The sequence below is a fragment of the Bradysia coprophila genome, assembly GCF_014529535.1.
Source record: "Bradysia coprophila strain Holo2 chromosome X unlocalized genomic scaffold, BU_Bcop_v1 contig_12, whole genome shotgun sequence".
NCBI classification, from domain to species: domain Eukaryota; kingdom Metazoa; phylum Arthropoda; class Insecta; order Diptera; family Sciaridae; genus Bradysia; species Bradysia coprophila.
Window position 1 is genome coordinate 809,150 of NW_023503293.1, and position 25,101 is coordinate 834,250.

At 36.3% G+C, this 25,101-nt stretch overlaps 1 protein-coding gene across 3 annotated transcripts; it reads left to right on the forward strand.

Annotated features, from left to right (window-relative positions):
• Nucleotides 1–478: 478 nt before the first annotated feature.
• On the forward strand, nucleotides 479–24,549 carry LOC119067513 (protein mesh). 3 transcript variants are annotated; one of them, XM_037170528.1, is made up of 15 exons: nucleotides 482–1,173; nucleotides 5,666–5,907; nucleotides 5,970–6,157; nucleotides 13,353–13,530; nucleotides 14,978–15,115; nucleotides 16,594–16,762; nucleotides 16,829–17,086; nucleotides 17,154–17,316; nucleotides 17,404–17,580; nucleotides 18,695–19,721; nucleotides 19,780–19,909; nucleotides 19,979–20,267; nucleotides 20,333–20,520; nucleotides 20,674–21,012; nucleotides 21,085–21,735. In XM_037170528.1, the coding sequence occupies exons 1-15, from the start codon at nucleotides 702–704 to the stop codon at nucleotides 21,408–21,410; spliced, it is 4,284 nt and encodes a 1,427-aa protein (XP_037026423.1). In that variant the 5' UTR covers nucleotides 482–701; the 3' UTR covers nucleotides 21,411–21,735. The 3 variants fall into 3 exon arrangements, with proteins under 3 accessions (XP_037026424.1, XP_037026423.1, XP_037026422.1); XM_037170529.1 differs by lacking the exons at nucleotides 20,674–21,012; nucleotides 21,085–21,735 and adding an exon at nucleotides 24,256–24,549 and having other exon boundaries at nucleotides 479–1,173; XM_037170527.1 differs by having other exon boundaries at nucleotides 20,674–21,735.
• Nucleotides 24,550–25,101: the final 552 nt, after the last annotated feature.

The window sequence follows — 25,101 nt, forward strand, 5'->3', positions numbered from 1 at the left end:
TATTCAATTCTGATTCTTTATTGAGTTAAATCTTCCTGTAATAGAAAAACAATTTATATCGGTGATAAAGTACATATGTCCATACACCCATCAGCATTCTAATCCCTGATCAAATATAATATGGGTAAACTGGAAATCGATTGATTGCTAAAAATGAATTCGTCATAAAAATCATAATTAAAAATACACTTTCAAATAACTCAAACCCATCGTTATCAGGCTTGCTTTGCGAACCTGTTGAAATACAATTTCCTTATCAGGCCAGCACACACAGAGATAATGACGCGCACCTTTACTTATTATTACTTTTCGTTTCTTCGTAGTTTGACTGTGGAAGAGAAAATATTTTGAAATAAAACTGTTATCTTTAGCAGCCACACAGAGATATCATAACTACACCTTGCGTTCTTATCAATAATTGGGTTAGATAAAAAACATTATATTTCACTCTTACACAAAATATCGAAACAGGTTAATTATATCAAATGAACATTTCAGACGCTTCATTTGCGAGACAACGCCCAATACGGATAGTAATAGTTTTTACACCGAGTGTTCAGTGAGATTATGGTGAAATAAGTGAAACAAAGAGTTCAGACAAAAAACAAATAATTTCGAAAAACGAAATTCCTTCAATTTAATTGAAAGGAAGTGAAAGGATTCTTATACTCCCGTGTGTGTGTGTGAATGTGTCGGTAAAAATGAAGACTAGAATTGGATTCGCGTTTTTCCTTTGCTTAGTCGTAACAGTAGTTTTAGTTCAAGCACAAGATGATGCTACCGATATAACCGACATAGTCGATACAGATGTGGATGTGGTGAAAAGTGATATTGCTCAAATAGAAGATGTTAAACAGGAGGCGGACGAAGAACCGACCAATGACGACTATGATGACGAAACGGAACCAGCCGAAGATGCTCCAACGTCGGAAATTGCACAGCCCGCTGTACAAACCGAGGATGAAATAATCGAGGACCCCGTTGAGAGCATTAAGGAAGTGGAATCCGTTGAAGAAATAACGACAAATAACGAAGAGAAAGCGGCTGAAGCACCGAAACCAGCACCGAAAAGTCGGTCAGGAAATTATCAGTATGACGAGTTCTACGGAAATTTGGATACTTTCAACACAGATGGGGGATTTAATGGCGGCGGTGATCCCAACTATAATTATGGTAAGTTGATCACTTGTTGACAAAAAGTTCTTGCAGCAGCAGCATTAGTCATATTATGGTCATGGGGCAAATCTACGAACAACATTTTAGTTATTCGCTCGGAACGTAATTATGGTTTTATGAGGCTTCAACCAGTCCGATAAAATGTAATGATATCATTTTTTATATCTCTCAGTTCAACATACTGATTAGATTATGTGTGCTTGCTACACTTCAATTTTCATTGAATTCCGTTCGCTTTATTTCGAATATAATGATTGGTTCTCCAGCGCTGATAAAATGAATGAGATACCCCACTCTAATGTTAACAATAATTTCGTAATGCATCAAAGTTTGCGTAGTCGAGGGTTAGGTCCGTTTTTATGCGATTCATCAAGCTAAAATTGACAGTTTTTTGTAGCACTAATTCCTTTTGAAAATACATAAGCGTCGAGCCCTAGCTCGACAGGACTTACTCCTTGACTAACACCAGAATGCTTGTGGTAATACAAGACCTGACAATTCTAGGCTTACATATAACAGATATCTACCATCAATTGTTTATCACAATGCTTAACGACTCTACAATCGACTGTGAATACAATTCCGATTGTCGATGATTCTCTGGTCAATCGAATAAATGCAACCCATTGACCTCAACACCTTAACTCCAGAAGAAAAAAATATGCGGCAAAGGAATGTGAATTTCAAAAACAAAGCAATTTCCTCGTTCAGACATTCCACACGTATTACCATTTCCATTATCTTTCTCGTAGTTTTACAACAACAATTTATATATTCCCCCGGCATGATGACTCAGTATTCAGTCGTCTTTCTCGCTGATTTACAACAAAAATATACTTTCCCGTGCATGATGAGTCAATCTTGTTTCTTTCAAACGAATCTGACACGACACTTAACACTTCTCTGCTCTTAGCAACACTCGTAATAACAGACGTCGAAAAGTCTCCAAATGTTGATACATGTATGCGAGAGTACACTTACATGTGTTGTGTGTTTAAGCTCACGTCAAGAAAACATGACTCCTGTCTTAACGAAAGAAATGGAAAGCATTGGGTCTTACATATTTGCGAAAATGCAAAAGTACCTAATGCTCAAAATATTTTCTCTGTTAATGCTTGGAGTAGTGCTATGGGTACACAAAACTTCACCGGATCAAAGTGACATTTTTGATTTTTCCACACAGATCCACCTTACCAATATTTACTCAAGGCTAAGGCGTTTAAAAATGTTTACATTGTGCTAGTAAGGAGCCTTATCCTTACTTAAATTTAAGAATTTGAATTTATTATTTTCTGAAAATATTTTCCATATTCCGTAATTGGTGTAATTCACGAATGGGAGACCTGAGTGTGTATATTATTTAAACGAGATTTTGTAGTTTCACGAAAATTGTGTACTTGAAAATTGATTCGATCTCTTGTGTGTGTTGCGTGTATCCATTAAAAAGATTTTTAAATAAATGGCTCAATATATGTTTGCATACTCTTTCCTACGGATGTTCTATATAACCAAAGATTAACACCCGATTCAAATATGTTGCTTTTTCTACTCTCTTGAAGGCAGGAAATTAGTGATACCTAGATAAAGTAAGTGAAAAAGAAATATTCAAGTTTCGCCTAAAACGGTTTTCTTTTTCTTTTATCCGAACAGATAAAGCTTCCCTTCTCATTGTTCGCTTAATTGAGAAATCTTTTATTTTGGGAAATCTTTTTTTTTCAATTTAAAATGGTTGTGTACACTGAATTAATAGCACAAATAATTTACTAAAATTGTATGCAAACACAAGCGGCAAAGATTTCTAACAAATGTTTTTTTTTTTAAATCGTTTTCCAAGTAGATGATTTTGTTATAGAGTTTACATTTTTTGTTCCTGGCCACAAGTCGATTTTATGTTTGATATATTATGCTTTTTCTTCTTCTTCTTCTTTTTTTTTATTTTTAAATCATGTACCCTCTTTCGTAGTCTCTCGAAAAGGGAAAAATGCACTCTTAAAAGTATATTATGGAATATTCTCTACGAAAAAAAAAAATAGAAAAAAAATAAACCAAAGTCGCCCTCCCCCTCTACAATAAATAAAGATTTAATTTCCATTTTAAATTCAAAAGGAAAGAGAATATTCTGTTAACTTCCAGGCACTTTGTGAAACACAATTCGTGTGTAGTAAAAAATATATATTTTTTCAGCGCAAGAAAAAAAAGAACAGAAAAGTTTCCATGTTATTGGTTTTCGTTCAAAAAAGCTGATTCTTTTTTTTGTTCTCTTGTTCCGTTCCGTTGTATGGTGTAAGTAATAATAATTTTTTTTGCCTCCTCCTTGTTGTTGTATATATTTTAAACAATATGTTGTTGGATACAATTTTGAGTTGAAAAAGTTTCAGTTTAAATTTTTTACACTTTGTTGTTATAGGGAATATCCCCTTTGAATGCTAAAATTTGTCTTATATTCTTCTTCCGGACATAAAAGGTATATTACATTATCCGGAACACAATATCCACTCTTTCTCTGGTTACAATACATACAGTTGGACCGATGAGGAGCATATTGTATACACATGCCTTGTTACATATATTTATCGTTTTTCTCTTCGTGTAACTTAATGAAGTTTTGATGGTGATACTGTGGATGTATGTTTCCAAATTGGTTTTAATTTTCCTGTGATGAATTCAAGGGTTTTTTAAGGGTTATTCGAACGTGGGGTGAACATACTTTTTCTGCGGACTTGTCCCATTTCACTTTCAGTTATATTCCGAAAAATCGATTTAAAATAAATTTTCATTTGCAAGAACTATTGTGGGAAATCGTTTTCTCAAAAAAAAAAAAAGTTTTTTCAAATTTCTCAAAAAAATTTCCGAAATTCCCAAAAAAAACTTCCGGAATTCTTTTTAAAAAAAATCCCAAATTTCTCTCAATATTCCTAAAATTCTCACAGATTTCTCCGATTTCTTAATGATTTATCAAAGAACATATCATTAATAAATCCCTCTCCATTCCCGAAATTACGTTCGCAACCAAATTCCATTTAGTTTCGATAATTTTATGCGCCAGTTTCACTACCACTCAATCTATAAAATATAAACAGCTTTTCGTCCCAACTATTTTTTCCTTTTACTTTTCCATTTTCCAAAAATTATCTCCATTTGAAGAACAAATCAACAGAAGAAAATACGGGACCTCTAAAGCTTTAATTGAAATTGGTTTGGTATTTGAGCATAAAATACAATTTAAGCAGAAGACAACAATTTTCGTTTAATACATTATACATACGTGGAACTGTAAGCTGTAAACCGCGTGTACTTTACACAGAGAGAGAGCATTACCTCTTCATTAAACCTATATGAAGTAGTGAAATTAACGGATAATTGGGTTGAAAATGTTGTTGATGATAAATTGTTGAAAATTTAAACACCGTCACCAATTTGGGATATAATTATTTTGCTCCATAGCCCCTTTGTACATGTTTTCATTAACGTTTGTTCCTGCAGAGCTGAGAAACGACTTTCGCAGAACAATTTTCTTTTATATTTGACGAATTGTTACGCGTCTGGTTTGCTTGCCAGAAGGTGAATGTTTAAAGAATATTTTTATAGGAGATACCGTCTGTTCTGCTTATTGCAATATGAGACTTAATCAAATCGTTTCGCCAAAGTTTTACCGGATGAGACGAAATTGTAAATAGAAGCGTCTTCACAAACAATTTTCCGTCCGTATAATATGAGTAAGTTTTAACTACACATAAGCACATGAGAGTTTCACCAGTTCAACGTACTGCACGTGAAGTGGATGCACCCGAAGAAAATTTCGAATTCATTCACATGTACGGCCTCTTGTTGAAATAATTCAAAACCAAATTACTTGTTGTAATTCAGTTGGTTAAAGTTACACAGAAATGCAATATTATGAAATTTTGAATAGTTATTTATGCATCAAGGGAAAGTGATTATTTTGGCGAGTGTGTAGTGTTGCAACTCGAGCCGAAAGCAAGGACGAAAGCATATTCGCCAAAAAAAACACCTTCTCCGAGTTACGTACAATAGTCGTACAACAACGAAAGTTGGTTTATGTTCATTCACGGGTCGAAAATACCGATTTTTGGCCCAAAGCATAAAAATTCAATTTGATTGCTTTAATGCTCCAAAAAAATAACCACAACTGATACGACGACATGTTTTCCGTGCATTCATTTTCTAAACAATGAAATTCTTTAGTTCTTATCAACCTATGAGTCATTGGGCTGGTCTTATACAGATAGTGTAATGTCAATGTGAAAGAGTTGGATTTTTTTTTAATCACTGACGAACGATTACACATTAAAAAGCCATTTTCCTCAAATATGGCTTTGTTGGACCGATCTTCTAATCAGTCCAAAGCGTAGTCCTAATTAGTGTTTACCATGGAAAATAGCGATTGGATCACAAAGCCAGCCCCATTTTTATTTAACATTAAGATGCAGGTAATATTACGGTTCTAACGAATTTTCTATCTATCCAGATCCAATGAATCGTGTAGCCCCAAACGAACCTCCGACTCATCGTAACGATGGTCAAGGCTACTCTATAACTCCAGCACGACTAGCCGAACTTCGGCGACATTTCTTATACTGGTTCTTCGACCAAGGCGGCAATGACAACAATGGCGATTACCAGAAGGACATCCACGCATCAAATCCACAAGTGCACAAGAATTTCAACTTCCAGTTGCCATTTTTCGGATTCCGATTCAACTACACTAGAGTAAGTAAATTATGATGGTGAATCTGATATCGAGTTCTCATTTTTTGTTGTTAAATTTACAGGTGTCGATGCATGGCTATTTGGAATTTTCCGATCCACCCGAACATTACACATATCCGCTAACGTTTCCGATCAAAGAATGGCCCCGACGCAACGATCCATCATTCATTGGCATATTCTTTTCAAAGTGTCGCATCGGTAAAATATACCCAACCGATTTCGATCAACGGATACCCGGCGTGTATTTCAGGTAAAAGATTTATTTCACTAATATCAGTTGTACGGATCCGTAAATTTTAATTAGTCGAACCAGTTGAATTATGAAAACATTTATGTGTATGAGAACACGCCAACGGAGAATATATGCGATGTTTTGCCATCCTACCGCAAAAGAAAATGGAATTTCCCTCTAGGGGTGTAGCAAGTTAGAAATTAAATATAATCTTTTCAATTTAGCATCGCTGGTTAAGTGAGAAAGAACATGTGTGGCTCGGCTCGTTTGTATAAACTTTGTAGGAATGCTCAAGAGATAGTTTATGGTTTCAATTTATCTGTGAAATTTAGAATGGGTTCAAGATGAAGTGGGCTGTGGTAAGCTCTGGCTAAAATTTAAAAAAAAGAAGGAAGAGAATCATTCTACTTCCAACCACAATAAACGTTGGCATTGCATGATAGAATTATGGGTGAAAAATACCGTCAGAATTGTTAGTAGAAAAATTAGCAATGAAATCCCTCTCAACCATATACACAGCCTCCTTCCTTTATTTATTTTTTTCCGCTCTCAAACAAAATTAATATTGGTTTGGTTTTGAGCACACAAACAGTAAATTATGAATGGTCAATAATAATAAGCCACAGCGTAAAACGAAATGTACAAACCAAACAAACAAATAAATTAATTAATCTATCGCATAAAGGACGTTTGGTTGGATACAATATCCCTTCGGATGATATATTTATTCAGTTAAAGAAAAACACTTCCACTAACGGTCCGATAAAATTCATAATCTCGTCTCTTAAAGACGGGGGTTTTTTAGGCACCAGATACGCAATTGTTTAAAGCCCGGCTCAGCCAAAGCGCCAGCATCGATTTATTATTTAATTGTCAATTAAAAACTCCGAGTAAACTCATATAGAGACCGCTATCGACCATTAACATTAAAAGCATAATCTCCCTTTGACGATTGCATCTATAAATGAAGTTTTTTTTTTTTTTTTAATTGAACGTGTCAGATGCATGCAATTTAATTATAAACGAATGTTTATACAATGACCGCGTTCGTGTTAGGGGTGACCCGCTGTATACATATCTGTAAATCATGTGCGAGCATATTTTTCCGATTAAACAGACATTCTGGTGATTTTTAATTGAGGATATCTGAGCGAAATTTATTTATTTTATTTTTTTCTTTTTCAATAAAAAATATTCCAATCAATTTTGATACCAGCTTTGGGTGAGAAACGTACCCCTCACCGGTTAAAAAATAAAGCATAAACTACAAAATTGGAACAGCCGAGGTAGATGAATCGTATCGTACATGTAATTATTATTCATACGTCTATCGGGGTAGTTAAATATTCTTTTTTGAATATTTATGGAGATAATTTTATTAGCTCACAAACGATGACATTATACATGCACAACTACGACTGCCGGTAATTATTATTTTAGATTTGTATTTACTGTCCTAAGGGAAATTGATGGATTTCGGTAAATTTTAGTATGAGTGAGATGTGGGTTTCAATGCTGGTGTACCAATACCTGGCGATTTTTAATTTCCATTAGGATTACCAATGTTAGTCCCTTAGTCAGGTGTGGAATTTGTTTGTGCTTTTCCTGTCTGATTTATCGGATCCGTTGTTCCTTGCAATTGTTTTTTTTAATGACTAGACTTGGTTCGACCTGACCTGTATCTCCAGCATTGCTCTCAGCAAGAGATGACTGAGATTGAACTTCAGTCAACCTGCTCAAGTGTAGTAACTTCAGGTCAGGTTCCAGTTCACCTTAAAATTTCATTTTAAATTTTCAGGTTGACCTGAACCTGAAAATGAGAAAATCTGATTCAAAGGCCAGTGCCTATTATCGGTAAATTCATTTAACGAATTGATTGAAATTCACCAAAGATTACTGTAAATTACAGAAAATTTACTGATCAAATTCGGTCAATGAATTTTCCAATAATTGAAAATAGGCCCTTGCTCAGGCTTAGATTGAGCCTGAAGTCTTATGTTCTTATATCGGTTTAGGGAGCCTGAACTAAATTAGATCGACATGAACCTGATCCGAGCCTCAGTTCTCGACAACTGCGACAAAAATTCACCAGTTCGTCATCATCTGTACAAAAGATTCCTTGTCGCCGAAAATAGAAGAGAATTTCCTTAACGGTAATCTGTGTTATAAATAACATTTTGCGAAAAATCAAAACACCAATATTGTAAAATCATTCATGCCATTTTGATTGTGACAAATAATGCGTAGGAGAATGTTGTAGCAAGTATAAATGTCAAATACATTTACCGATGCTAAAAGTGAAAAATCGTTAGGTCGGAAAATGTGAATAGCTAGACCGATTACTACATGCAACATAGACTCATTATTCTGTTATCCATTTCTCCTTTTGTACGTGAAACCGAGCATACATTTCTTCCTTCCGTCCCGGAAAGCTCAAGAAAGAAAGTCACTAACCACATCACGACTCCGACATAATTTCGAAAATTATAATGAAAAGCTCGGTTTCGAAGACGAGACGGACGGGAACATTACTTAGTCATGAAATATTCTGGTTTCTCTGTGTTCCGGACCAGTTTTTTTTTATTACAACCCATCAACCTTGCAAATGTACCATTTCATAACGAATCAAAAGGTAGTACCTTAACATGAATACAACGTCGAAATATGGCGTATGTAAGGGGGTGTGCATGAAAAACAATATCATCGACGGATTCTAATCGTAAATTATGGAACACATAAATCAACATTATTTATTAAAAGAATAATATACTGGAATATGCTAGTTCTGTTCTATATATATTTATATGTGCATGTGTGTGAGCGTGTGCGGTCTAGCGTTCGTTGCGGTTTATTTGATGGAGCAGGGAATTTTCGTTAGAATGGCGCTGTTTATTTCAAATTACCCATTGTAAGCACCAATATTATATGAAAATGTTGATGTTTTGTATATTAATACAGCCGTTTTGTGGATTGGAATGCTAATGGTAAATTGGGGATGTTTGTTCCTTTACTTTTTTTCTTATTTTCATATGCAATTACTCAAACTAGGCAATCTTTCTTGTTGGTATTACGATGGAACGAAATTTTTTGTAGACATTTTTCAGTAGTAACCACATTTCCTTCGACGAGATTTTATCGTTGAGAAATTATAATTGAAGCCGTCGTTTCTCACACTAATGCATGACAAGCTACTTTTTACGGACCTCGCTCCGTTTCTTCTTTTGTTTATCCTTGTAAGAAAATGTACGTAAAATATTCCGTAGAATTTTAATACGAACCGAAAGAGTTCATTTCTGGTTTGGAATTTATTATCGCTCTTTAGGCAAACGAATAACAATTGTGGAATGATTTGAAAATATGATCGGAGAACATATATTAGGCATCGCTGACATCATCTGTGGTATTAGCGTTGAATATTTTAGAAACTTTTTTTTTCGTTCACTCACGTTTCAAGGTTATTAGATGAGAAACTCAACGCATAGCGAAATATTTTGCTTAGATCATCGACATTGCGGTTTTGAAACATAAAGTTTAATGCAATGTTTAGGGACAAGGATAATTTTTCGGACTTGAATTCTGAAAAATTCAGAAAAATAATCATGAAACACTCTGAAGACTTTGCAGATTCTTCTGAGCTTTGTCGGAATTATCAGAATTGTTCGGAATTTTCTAAATTTTTCAAACCGAACATTCCGAACAATAAGCCCTGTTGTCTCAATGTTAAGACGTATAATATGTTGTAATTATACCGATGATATGAATGACGAGTAAGCTCTAAGTTATTCGTAAAATGAACTTTAAAATAGTACAATGAAAAATCCTTTTAAGCATTTACCGCACACAAATTTGAACGTGCAGTCGTTTTCTTGGCTCAGCTTTTGTTTTATTCCTTTTTTTTTCGAGATATGCCACACGTTTTCCTCCCATAATATTTTTGCTGTAACTTAATGTAATGCATCGTGTGTTATTTTCAAACTAACTTATACTGATTATGCGACCTTTTTACAGCACAAAGAAGTGCTCATATATTCCTTCTGTACTGCATTTCAGCTGTGCATGAGAATTTCGACGACATTTTCTTGCGAATATTTTAACGGAGAAACGTGTTGAAAATCGTTAAGCGCATAATTTCATTTTGAAGGTTTTGATAAATAGCAAAATTTATCTGATGTTACAATATAGTCGGTGCGTGGAATCAAGCACTAAAAATATTTATACGAAATGCTTGTCTCTCACCGCTTCATTAATAATCATTCATCCCTCCCACACCCCATTTATCTGCCTATTATCTCTCTGATAAATTGTATGGAATTTCGATGTAATTGCAAATTCCATAAGTAAAACATTGTTAATAATTCAGTTAAAACAACCCCTTAACCTATTGACATCGCATCTCATTGCCGTAATATAATTGTAATAAAATATCAAATTTAAATCCAAATAAAGGATGGATGACAACTCCAGTACGAGATAATCACATTATCAACCGAAAAAACCTTTTTTATTATGTCGAAAATCCCCAAATATTTGGGTGGAAAAAAAATTTATATTTTTTCTGCCTCCTTGAAAAGATTGTTATAATTTTGAATACTCCTCGTATATCCATGATAATGCCGTTAGCTGGAAATATTTGTATTAAAATGACCATCCAAATTTCGCTTGACATATTTGTGAAAATTTGATGGTATGTGTACGTCGTCGTATACCTTGCTGATTTGAAAAGCGTATAACTTTCATGCTGAATTAAATAATATTTTCTCATTCTTCATCTTTTTCGTGTTTCAATACACAGAGGATAAATTTTTCGTTCAGATTTTTAGTTAGATTGGTATATAAGAACGCGTACATTCCTCTAAATCTAGTACTTCAGTGCCGCTACAAACATTAATCGGATAGTGTTGTTATGTCATAGGAGTATCATGTTTAGAAACTAAGAAGAAATGTAATAGAGTTTTCACATATTTTAGTACTGCTGTCACTGCGCTTATTTTCATGTGAACCAACTTCATAATGGTGACACTTGTTCTGTAATAACAATGTGAAGTTGGTTCACATAAAAATAAGCCGCAGAGAATGAAGTACTATGAAAAAAATGTGGCGCCGCTACAGGCCAACCCACTTGTCCCATAGAAACAACGAATCAAAGCAAACGACATTTCGTCGGCTAATCTCGACTATCACAAACTTTGAGGAATACTGCAAGAGGAAAAAATTTGTTTTAAAAAGATTTTTTTAAAGTTGCTAAAGCCTTTAATCTTAGATTTCCCCTGTGTGCACAACGTTGCGGAATAAAAAGAAATCATAAAGAGACTGAAAACGAAGACGAAGAAAAAAGTTGTTTGGGTCGAAATACACCGTCTTTTCACATTATACATTTCATTCAAACAAGTCTTTCAGTCTTTGTGGTATCATCTAGAAAATACGACTTTAATTCGGTCTTATTCAATGCAAGGAGATCAATTACGTTTTCAGCGTCTCAGACGATTTGATTGAATTGAAGCACTTTTGTTGAGTCCTAATTTATCTCATTTCTTTTCTGTGTGAATTGTTCCGTTTTAATTTCCAACTTTTTCCTTCTTAACTCTCCGTATTATTCCGTTGTTTGACCATTTAAAATGTTCAACTATACTTATGTTGCTGCAACGTGTATGCTCCCATTCAATGGCTAATAATACCATGGAATATTAAGTTGAGGCAAAGTGGTTGCACAAGAGAAGTCATAGTATAACCCGTAATTCATCAGTGCTTTCAACCACTAAATCATTTCAAACGAGCGGTCTGAAGTTTTTTTTTGTAAACTTTTGTACTGAGACGTGCCACTTAAGAAATTTATGAACAACCCACACTTTGTTCAGTGCAAAAAAAAATCTTTTAAAGTGATTCAAAGTCTGTCCTGAATCTGATTTGCTTATATCGGACTGGATTTAGTGAACCATTCCCTTTACCACAATCGGTTTATCCTCCCAATTTTCGAATCGATCTGTTCCCTAATAGCCTCATTGCAATTCGATTGAAAAACTTTCGAGTGGAACTATAACAAAATCATTGGAGAGCACTAATTTAAATTGGATTTAATTCTATTATTGATACTGTATCGGCAGTGCACAAGCAACACAGGAGACCCGTACTAAGCGTTTAAAATTTCGTGAAAAAATAAAAGAAAATTACGGTCGACGTCATTGAAATTTAGACTTGAATTTCGTTCAGCTGTTTTTAACCCCGTCCACTCATACAAACCAAAGCGCTTATGCTTGGTAGTGTTTTGTTTTGTTTGTATGAGTGGACCACGAGGTGGACCAGCTAAAAAAGAACTGAAGCAAATTTAGTTTAGCTTTCAATGACGTCGACTTTACAATCTTTCAAAATTCGGGTTCTCCGTGCATTAAATTGAATAAACACAAATCACTTTGTACCTGTACGAATTGACCTATATACAAATGGTGCAACGATTTTTTTATTACCCTCTGTTAATCGAATTGGGTCCGATTAATTCCACGCAGCACAGGTGCTGTATAAACAAAATTTCCTAAATTATTATGAATCGTCAATTCATATCAATGGAAAATTAAAACAATATCTTTGGTGTTGGCATAGCGGACATATTTCAACATTTTAATAAAAAAAAAAATATTGAAACCAATATTGGTACATGTTGATAGGTGTTATCAACATTTTATACACAGTATAGGTCTTTATCCACAGCCAACACAATCAATCATAAAGATTCATCAGTTTGCACTGAAAATAGTATTATTACAACACAAATGGATGGATGGGGTGTATGATGATGATTATGATGATGATGATGGAGAAAGCATAGAAGAGATGAGATTAAATTTGAGGCAGTCAACACAAGAAAAATCATTTTCCTGTGATAATGTTCAGCGAATTGGCAGATAATAGTTCGGCGCTAATTACACTGATTATCACCGAGTTTTTCGTGTTACAGTACAATAGATCTAAAATTGGAAAACAGCTATTAGAGAAAATTGCTGTAATTTGATGTTTCGGTTTTTTTTTTTTCTCTCTCCATTCAAAGTGCAGAGAAGGCACACGGTGTACATGTTTTATATGGAGTGCGTATGGAGTTAGGGCTAGGATTGTAATTTTTTCCTTAATTTGACACGACATATGCACCGATTTTTGTACCCATAGTGCTCATAGTACCAATGTCGAGACCAATGTATAAACAACATTTTCATTCTTCTTCCAGACAAGAACGTGATTTAATGACCAGAACTGATCGATTCGGCGTTGAGGTTCGAGAACGTATTATGTGGGATATTCGCGAAGGAGTGGTTGGCGCTGACACCTTTATTCCCAAACATGTGGTTTTCCTTACGTGGAAGAATATGTCTTTTGCTGGAGGTATCGACATATCACTTTATAGGGTGAGTAAATTCCGTATTAAATAATCGAATATTTGGATTCGACCTGCTGGAATCGTCGTATTTAGAACAGAAATTCATTTAATTATATTTTACCCTCGATTTTGCCTGACATATAAAACTTCAATGTTACCAATTTTGCCTCATCTCCAGAAGGTGTTCCATATACATATCCGTATGGCGATATGTAATTTGCATTTGAAAGTAATTTGTTTCGTTGACACAAAACTTTGTAGTCACATTCAGTGGCACCGACCAATATCTCGATATCGGTTTTCTTTCCACACTTTTTCGCATTCAATTCAAGATGGAAAACAATTTTGGATTTTGTCCAATTGGAATCATGAATAATTTTCTGTGCAAGTAATTTTATGCTGAATAATTTCGATGGTTCGGTGTGTGTTGTTGGAACGGATATATTATTTGCTGAAAAGATTTTGTATTTTCATCCCGATGAATTTTGTTGAATGCAAACGAGACGCTACATTGCTGGCGGCTGGTCGCATTGACGAAGGACAGAGCAAAAATAAAATTGATAGTTGGCATTGTTCACCATTTCGTCTTTTACATTTTGGTATGCATGACATCATTGCGGTATTTTTATGTATAAATATATATGGAATGGAAAATAATAGTCGATCTCTCGTTTATTGTGTTATATAATTCAATCCATTGTAGATTAAAATGTAATATGGAAAAATAATCGGACAAAATGTTTACCAGAAGAAATAGTAGTTTGTGCATTGAGTTGTACATTGATGACTCGTCCTAAGTTAGTCAGTGGGAAACTGAATTCACATTGCATACGTATACAACGATGTTTCGCTTATTTGGTGCACAAAAACTATAAAATCGCTTGATAGTGCTATGATAAAATACAAAAGAATTTGTCCACAGAGAGTAACTCTAGTATTATAAGCTATTAATTGCATCACTTCACGCGTGTCTGAATAATACACATTTTATCTTCTGTTAAAAATGTATTCACGATATTGCTGCTACAGCTGGCGACTTTGAAATAAGTGTCTCAATTCGTTCCAGCTGTTTTGATAGGCTTCTGTTCATTCAAACAAACAAGACAGCCTTTACGTCTTTATGCACTTTCACGTGTGAGTAACTGTTTTGCCCGTATAGACAAGTATAAAAACTTTTCCATGAGTGGAACGGCTGATTCAAAATGAGCCACTGATTTCAAAGTCGCTGACTGTATAATCCTAATCAATCATCCAATTTTCATTTTCATTTCATTTTCGATAAATAATGATAATAGATTCTATCGAGAGGCTGTTTCGGGTTCGGGGGTTAGTTAAGGCCCAACAGGACAAATTGATTCGAAAATGCGACGATTTTTTTTAAATTGTTTACACTTGCATCGATTCACAAAAAAAAATGGTCCTGCCGTGAATGTCCACTGCAACAAAAAATAATTAAAATTTTATTTCCATTTTAGACAAACTCCTTCCAAATGGTTTTGGCTACCGATGAAGTGTACACGTATGCAATTTTAAATTATATCACAATTAATTGGTCTTCACACACCGAAGCCGGTGGAGATACGACTGGTGGTGAAGGTGGTGTTCCAGCATACGTAAGTATTCAATTTCGAAATTCCGAATTAATTACTTCCGGGAACAAATACCTTTAAAAATACGTGGATATAACAAACATGAAAGCATGAATCCCAGTGGAGCCCAGTGGGTCGAGAGGGACTTTTAGAATGAAATAGTATGCCAGCATGTAAGGACTGCCCTTTTTGTATTCCATTTTAAAAGTTTAAAGGTTGTGACAGCCTTTATGATGGGAATAAAAGGAAGAAATCCTCTCCATATCATAAATACAAGTTGTAAGCTCATACGGTTGCTACACCGGGGGTACGTCATAATGTTGTTGTTCAATTTTTCATACTATTCTCGGAGCACAATTTTCTTTTGATTTGCAATGTTTGCAACACTTTGGCATCTATTATTGCTTTTCGTTGTCGTTGATGCCTGTTTTGTACGTTGTAAAATTGTGTCTCTAATCCAATATATCGTTCGGATAAGATACATAGCAGGGGATGTTAGTTCGTTGAATCTTTGATTGCAACGAAACGTGTGTGCAGCTAAAAACCAATTTCGAACGACAAATCTGTCACAACTTCAACGCGCTTACAGAAACTGCAATTATTTAAAAGCATTTACGGAAGAAAATGCCAATTCGATTTATTTCCATCCGTCCGATGGGGGGGTTTATATCATTTGTTTTTGTTGTTATAGCATTCATTGGATGTTTTGCTGTTGTGTAGCAGAGACGTACAATCGGTCAATTTAATTCTCATGTTGTTTAGACGCGAGAAGTGAATGAGTTTCTATTTTTTTTGCGTTCACTGAATGCGATATATGTTCGTCCATGCAATCATTTTCCTACCACACTATCCGCATGTGGTATCTATAGTACTATACCACACTATTGAACTGAGTTATTGGAACTGTGAATGCTGAAGACCAAAACCAATGCGACTTTTGTCTGATTCCATGAGATTTGTTGTCAGTATTTTTAAATCCCGTTTCTTTTGCCGTATATTGATGTAGGACACGGTTGAGCAAATGTTGAAACTTCAATGGTAAATGACACAATGTCGGTAAATCTAACACACCAGGGCGATATGGATTGATTCCATTTATACTGACGGTACGGGATAGTATAGCCATCGTTTTGAATTAATAAGTGAAAATTAAGCTAGCTCTTAGCGGGCCTTAGTGAAAATACATTCGTGAAATAAATTTTAGAATACTTTAGCCACCGAAGCGATTTTATCGTCTCGTTTGCTTACAACACGGCAGAGTGAAATAAACCAGGCAGTAGCGGTTCATTTTCGAAACGTCAATTGAGGGACCAAATACACTGTATGAACATGAACCCAAAATGAACGCTGAGACATAAATTTAATTAATTTATTCGCAAAAAATAAAGCTACTAGATCCCTGAGGTCCCTACTCAAATCAAGCGCTTCTGCCTGGTTTACTCTACGCTGCCGTACTTACATAATTTAAAGATAAACGGAAATTTAATTGTAAATAATTAAAGATTGGATTCAACGCTGGCAACGGAACGCAAGCATACGAATACAAACCGTACAGTCAGGCGTCTGTGTTGCGTGATTTAACTGGTCGTGGATGGGCTAACGGTTTTCCTGGCAGACACATTTTCCGTATAGATGAACGGATAATGCTGGGAACATGTAACAAAGACATAGGTAACGCATAGCCTTGAAGCCGTTATGGAATCGATTTAATTTACAAATTTTGTGTACGTAATTCAGATGCCGCTCACTTACCGTTGGTATTTGCTCCCGAGTCAGGTAATATGTTAGGCGGTACAGTCGTTAATATCACCGGTCCATGTTTCAATACAAACGAACGTGTTCTCTGTAAATTTGACACGGAAAGTGTCATTGGTCATGTGATTGACCGAAATCGTGCCATTTGCGTTCAGCCGTTCTTGATGGCCCAAGGATATATTCGGTTTGAGATTTCAATCGGCACAGAGAATTTCAAATGGCGTGGACGTTACTTTGTTGGTGAGTACAGTGCTACTGTGTGGAAGTGGCACCATGGAAATGAACTAATTTTTTGTGTCGTGTACAGAAACCCCAGCCACAGCCACCGATAAAATTTTCTTCGAAAATGCTGATGTCTATCAAAGATCACCTGCCGAAATACGAATTTCTTGGAACCGTTTCAATTTAACATCAAATTTAAACGCTGGCATCACCATATCATTATGGGGCTATCGCGAAACTACCATCCGGTAAGTGGCTTTCGTTTTGGGTGCAGTTTCCTCTGCGCACATATTTCCTCCATTTTGATTTCATTCGATTTGTTTTATTTTCATCAGTCCTCAATTGGAGTTCATTGACAATCTGGAGTCTAGTATGACCAACACGGGTGTGTATGTTATCAGTCCGGCTACCTATCGCAATCGTGACAACAATGCTACCAGAGACATGCAATTCGGTTTCATTCAGATCAATTTGACGAATCCGGAACACTTTTCCGGTCTGAGAATCAGTCCGTAAGTATTAACCGAATTTTATCTCCAAGAATTTACAAGCATCGAGAGTTACATCACCTGCGTAATTTGAAACAAACCCAATTAAAACTGCCCACAACCATCCGAAAATACGATCTGAATTAAGACGTTGCCATAATGCATCCCTCCCCAAACAAAATGCCGCGTTCCATCTTGTTATCTAAAATCATGTTAATGGGCCTAAGATGTGGTATTCCGTTCACAAACATCTCAATTTTTATTAATAACAAGATGCTTTTCTTTTCTCTCAAGCTTTTTCCATAAGATTTTGCTAAACACAACATGGTTCGTGTATTGCAAACATAATAGCATTAAGGGACGGAAGTAGATGTCTGTATTATATAAATATTGCTATGTGTACACTGTACGCTACTGTTATGCCCTTTATTGTATACATGTAATACCGAAAAGGACATCATGGTCAATGTTATTATTAGTCTTTGATGAGTTGATTCTTTTGTACACATCTAACGTAATTTCGGTTTATGATATTTGGGGGAGGTTATAATTTCATTTGTATTTTATTATGCAAGGCATTGTCTCAATAAACTGTGGATTGACGATTTCATAGGCAATTTGAATTGTATAGCGACCGGTACACAATGAGCTCTAACGTTAATTCGGAAATTTTATTTAGAGTCCTCTTAGAGCCTCAAACTGAACATAATGTCTTGAAGACTCAAAACAGGTCAGGTATCTCTTGATCTAAGCCCAAATTTCATGTCAACCTGAGAATATTTCAACCTGGACTGACCTGAATTTACCTGAAATCGGAAAATCTGTAAAAGTTCTGGTCAGGTCAGATTTCAGTCCGGATACACCTGAAATCTCACCTGATTTATCTGAAGTCGTACCGATTTGAGGTAGATTCCGTTCAGGTAAAAATTTTCAATTTAGCGTCAGTTCTAATCAAATTCAGATAATCTGAGCTTTAGGTTTCAGAACGACCTGAACTCTTACGAGCCTTAGCAATCTGATAACAACAACAAAAAACTTTGCCAACCTTGCTTCACCTAAATTTCAATTCAATCGTGTCTTGCTGTGTTCATGCACAAACTTTGCCCCGAAACTTTTAGTGACTCATCTACTTTTACAGAACTTTATGGTCGAAACCAATTCCACTTGGATGGTACTTCGGTCCGCAATGGGAACGCATTCACGGCCGTAACTGGCCTCGTGCACTGTGCGACAATTGGCTGCGTAGCGATCGTTTCCTTCGTAATTTCGCCGCCAATATACCACTGTGTCCGTGCACACTTGAACATGCCTTGTTAGACAAAGGACGCTTTATGCCCGATTTCGAATGTGATCGCGATTACAATCCGACTTGTTTGCATCACAAGGGTGCCATACATTGTGTGCGAACGGGTCAACCGAATCATCAAGGTTCCGAACAGCAATGTTGCTACGATCGTAATGGCTTCCTGATGATGTCCTATGATCAGATGTGGGGCTCACGGCCCCGACGAAACCACAATATTGGTCAGATGCCATGGAACGAAGCCAATAAAGTTCCCACTCTGTCCACATGGTTCAACGACGTACGACCGTATTATTCATGCTGTTACTGGCAAGATGAACAGGCTGTTGGATGCGAAACGTTCCGTTTCGAACGGCGACCATCACAAGATTGCGTTTCCTATCAGGCACCGGGCGTTGGTGCGGCTTTTGGTGATCCGCATTTTATGACCTTCGACAATTTGCAGTACACGTTCAACGGAATGGGTGAATTCGTTTTGGTTCGAGTGAATGATGGCAAACAACGGCTGGACGTACAAGGCCGATTTGAGCAAGTTCATCGTAACGTTCATGGACCGGTTATGGCCACCCAATTGACGTCGATTGCGGCACGTGGCAATGAGTCAACCATTATTGAAGTTAGAGTAAGGCCAAGACACGCCCAGTGGAGATATCGATTGGACGTTTTCGCTGACGGTAGACGCATCTATTTCGATCGGCCGAGTTTGAAATTCCAGAGTTTCTTCGGCGTAACCGTCTACACTCCAACTTACATTTTGAATCAGTCAGAAGTTGTGATTATGTTTGCTTCCGGCGCTGGTGTTGAAGTTGTTGAAAATTCAGGACACTTAACTGCACGAGTCTATTTACCATGGACGTTTATTGTAAGTCAAAGTCATTTTTCGTGAATCCTTTCATTTCAACACAACCAATCATTTCTAGAATAAAACGCGAGGTCTACTGGGTAATTGGAGTTGGGATATGCAGGACGATCTTGTATTGCCTGACGGACGAGTGGTGCCGATAAATTTGAACAATTTTGAAAGCGTTCACCGGGACTTTGCTATGCATTGTAAGTGAACATTGAAACGCCGTTCTGCGACGATGGATTTCATTCAACACCAAAATAAAATTGTTTCAGGGATGTTATCGGATCGAGAACAGGTGGGGGTCGGAGCGGCATTATTCACAAGAGAATTCGGTCGGCTGGCCAGCCACTTTGCCAATGCGTCATTCATGCCGAACTTTATCAGAGAGCCAAGAGACTTCTTACCGCCAAATCGATCACATGACATCGAACGGGCTACAGAACTGTGCGGTGAAAGTTATCAGTGTCGGTACGATTATGGCATGTCACTCGACAGGGAGATGGCTCATTTCACGAAAAATTACTACGACAGTGCGGTCAACATCCGAGAGACCAATTTAAGGTTAGTTGCAATGACACTAAAATTTTGGACGTCCAGTCTTAATCAACACAAAAATTATTCATCAGACGCATCCTATCCTGTGGAATATTGGAAACGCCTCGATTCGGTCGAAAATCAAACTTTTTGTTCACACCCGGTTCATCAGTTGCGTTCGAATGTAACGAAGGATTCGTGCTGATCGGTGATCCTCGTCGTACATGCACTGCTGAAGGTCAATGGGATCCACCCGTTTACGGATACACAATTTGTCTACGTAAGTATAAAATCAAGAAGAAAAAAAGGAAAAAAAAATCGCCGTTGTCGTGCCCGTTCATCATCCTGTCTCTTTCTCTCCTTTTCTGCCATTGCATTCACACACAAAAACACACAATGGATTTCTAATGCTGAAGATTGTTTTCTTTCGCAGGCGAGGTCTTCTATTCGCGTCGTGTTGCTTGGATCTCAATAGGCATTATTATCGCGGTCATTCTGCCAATCATAATGTGTGTTGTCTGCGCCGTCTATTGTTATCGTAAAAAAGCTTTAAAGGAAGATCCCACATGGAAAATGTCACTGCCACGCTCTCGGCTCGGTTCCCGTTCGACACTGCGCCATCTCGGCGACGACGACGAGGACACGCTGAAGAAGAGCCGATCATACGACAAAGTTTATCGAACCAACGAACCTCTCGAAGGCAAACCGAACAACGAATTTCCGGAAAAGAAATGGGATCTCGATGACGAGGACGTAACATCATCCGATGGCAGTGAGTTTCCGTCGTCGAAAGTAGCTAGTGACATTGAGTACATAAATCGGTCTGATCCTCAACGCCAAACAGGTAGACGAATGCAGCGAATGGGAGCTGATACGATTGAAGAGGAACAAAGTCTACCGCCACCACCGCAGGAATTAGCTAGCCCGACATATAGTCCCACGTACAGTGGACTGGATCGGAACAGTAGTTTCGGACAGGAACAATTAAGTCCACCTGCGCAACAGTACACGACACGGCCACCGAGCGGAGCCGTTCGCGTAATGCCAATGTCAAATAATAAATTCTTTGGCGAAGGATCAATGTCACCGACATCGGCCGGATCACCAACGCCGATCATCAGCCAAGAAGTTGGTCTACCCAAAGCGAACACAAAATCAACAGAAGTTTAACATTTTTAACAAACAAAACAAACAAATTGAAACCAAATCTTCAAATCGATTGAACAGTTGAGACTAAGAAGATGATTTTTTTTGTTGTTTTATAATCCGTAGTTGTGTAGTCATTTTGTTTTAGGTTTATTTTTCATTGGAAAAATTTACAAAAAAAATATTTTTTACAATTTCTTACCATTTATGAACATTTCCACCACACGTTTCCATTCAATCCGTCAATCATTTAGAGAATAAAATCAAAAAATCGATTGTTTTCATAGCTTGTAGAGCCCATGACTTAATGATCACCATTTTCATTTTTTACATTTAAACAAAACCAAGAAAAAACCCCCGGTTATGCACATGAAGTCCATAATTTTAAAATAAAATTTATAAAAATACAAAAAAAAACTAACTTTTCATGTTTTCATTTAGATACCGAAACCCGTGCGCTTGTTGTTGTCTTCTCTTTTTTTTGACCGAGATAATAATGCACCACACAGCCTCCCATTTACTTCGGTTATACATATTTCCGGTTATTCGATTATTTTTTTTTTTTTTCATTTTTTATCAGACTTAACAAAAGTACTGTTTGCATGCAACAAAATAAACATTTTACATTAAATCGGGCAAAAACCGTGTATACTGAAGTAAATGCGGAAGTAAATATTGAGAAAATAGATTTCTTTGTTCTCCGCATTCGCCTGAAGTAGTTGCGAAAGCAGAGCCTATTTTTAGGGATTTAATTACTTAAAATTCTTTTTTAAAAAAATTCCTAAATTCTTGAATTCCAAGTATTTTAAGAATTCTCTAAATTTTTATAGGAATTTGACAAAAATTTTAGGAAATAAATTCCAAAAAATTAGACCCTGTGCGAAAGAAGTAAGAGGAAAATTTCGCTGAGGATTTCCATTGTAACAACTTTTGCAACTACTTCAAAAGGCTGTCCGCCGCTTCATTTGGTATAGAATAACTTAGAGCATTTTCAAAGACACACGGGACATACTCAAAAAATCTGCCACTGTTAACACTGTAGACCATAAATTAACTCACACACTTCATAGTCCGAGCGATAGTCGCTGGAAGAATGTCTACTTCGTCACGGAGCAGAAACAAAAGACACAGAGTATTGCCTTCCAACTTCATCTAGTTGCATCTTCTAACTGGTTGGAAACAGGAAAAATTTGTGACGATATCAACTTATGTGAATCTGTCTCGCAGATCGTCTTTGCAGCTCCCAAATAAAAATTCAGAAAAATTTTGAAATTATTTTCCGACACTTTTTCAGAATTAAAATTCTCAAAAATGAGCCCTCGATAATCTGCGACACACCTACTATGTAGATCCTACATTGTGCCTCTGCATGACACATTTAGCCCAATCCCAATCCAAAAATTGTAAAAAAAAAATAGAAACGTTTCGCAATGTTTTCCTGGCACAATAGCTTCCTAGTAACCGTGAACAATCCAAAGATAACTCAAAGTCGAAATCTAATCGATGGTAGACACTCATACCGTGCATACCATGTCTTCATGTCATTTAGAAGTTCTCGGCAAACAAAAAATATTTTCACTTTAAACCAAATGATTCACCACGATGCAATCAGTCTAACATTATACATAATGAGAGACGCTTTGTAAACGAAATTCATTTGAACAATTCATATGGCAATGAATCACCATAATCACGCATCTTTTGTCTACTTACTTTTTCCATATCTCTGTTTCTATTCGTTTTCGTTCATTAATTATCTTCCTACATTTATAGCTCCAATACTAACACCAACTTATTACCAGATTTATGCTCAAAGTAATGCAATTTTCTCAACTTAGTGACGAAAAGTAAAACTTTCTCAACACAGTGACGAAAAGAGAAATTTTCGATGGTTTTTTTTAGAAAAACGTTGTATGCTACTCGGTGATTAATGGTTTCGCCATACGGCCTCGAGTGACAGTCTCCACATCTAGTGGCTTGTGCCTAAAAAATCATGTATCACTCTGTGATATAAAGAACTATTTCTTCGGTTTTCTTAGACACACGATGCGACAAGCGGTCTCGAGTGATAATTTACACATCTAGTACTTAAAAAAGCAATTATCACTTGGTCTACGGTCAACATTATTCTGAACAAAATTTGTTACAAAATAAGACCCTAATTCGACCGGCATTTCATAGCCACTTAAAATTCGTGCTATGTAGCAAGGCCTACATAGCTATTGACATATTTAATCATCAACAATAGTTGATCACATGGGATGCTGCGAAAGTAATTCATTACATGAGGTAACAATTTTGTGATAGGCGCTTTGCAAATGTGTTTTTTGAACAACAAGCGGTGACTGTCTTTTCATCAAGTGTAGAGTTTGTATGTCCGAGCCGAAGCAACTTTGTGAGTTTGCCTTTATCACAAAATTTTAACCTGATGGAATGAAATACTTTCGCATCCAATGTATTCTGGTTATGCTTCATGCGAAAGATGATTGACAAGGAAATTCACGTAAATTATATTATTTCTGTAATCAACTAGGGAAAAACTGCTTCGTAACGGTCAACTTTCGCATAGGGTGGGCAATAATATATCTTAAAATGGTGCGAAATCAAAAATTGGTCCGCCGTGTCGTAATTTGCTTATTAGCGAATGTGCAAGTTACAACCTTAAAATGTAGACTTTGAAGGTATTCCGTATAACAATTTTTTGCTCGGATTCATGAACTAAAAAAACCTTGGCTTACTCATCAGGCTTATTATTGCTACTGCGTAATGAAATCACAAAAATACCAGCAACTATCTCGAATTCATTGCTAGTGTGTTGTTGCACTAACATTTTCTCCTGTTTACCTTTGTTACCAAAACAATTTTATAGGAAAAGAAGAATATACATCGCGAACGGCCGGACTTTCAATTGGATATGTTTTAGCGGTAATTGTGCCCGTTTTAATGATGGTCATATGTTTCGCATTCCATTGGATACAACAGCATAATCTTAAGGTGGCCAATGTTCGTCAATAAGATTGAGACATTTGTTTTATCTACAACCCTGGAGTACGTGGTTTTGTGTGCAGTGAATGAATAATTTATTTATATAGACTAAGGTAATATGTGAGACTTTTTTTTAACGTACTTGTACTTAGCTGAACGCAACCGAATAAAAAAAAAATGCTAACGACAAATCGCCTTATTGGATTTATTTCCTGATGGATTTTCCACTTGAATAATTCAACTCAAATCATTTTTCCAGTACAGTGTACAAGGACGTCGATAGAAAAGAACAAGTAGAAGCGACTCTATAAAAGATTCAAGTGGAACTACTTCAGACGTTGAGTATGATAACCACTATTAAATCTGTTATAGTTATCAGAATCGAAATTGGAGTTTCACGTAACACTGGACGATTTCGACAAAATTCTCAACACGGTATTTAAAAATTAACTGTAACTGTTGCTGAAAAGTAAAACGTAAATCAATGATTTTAAGCGTCACTTCGTGAAAACTTCGTTTAATTGATATTTAGGCGTTCTCCACTTAGCTGTTCTTAGATTCTGCTGATAAAACTTAGTACCAAGGTTTCCATTAGGCACTTTGTCGTATCTTGTAGGCCCTAAGGTTGAAGGTTGGGAAATCAATTTAGGAATTTTGAACAGTTTTGAGGAATTTTGATGAATTTTTGAAAATTTTGTAAGAATCACTTCCGTAAAGCGCCCACTAGGAA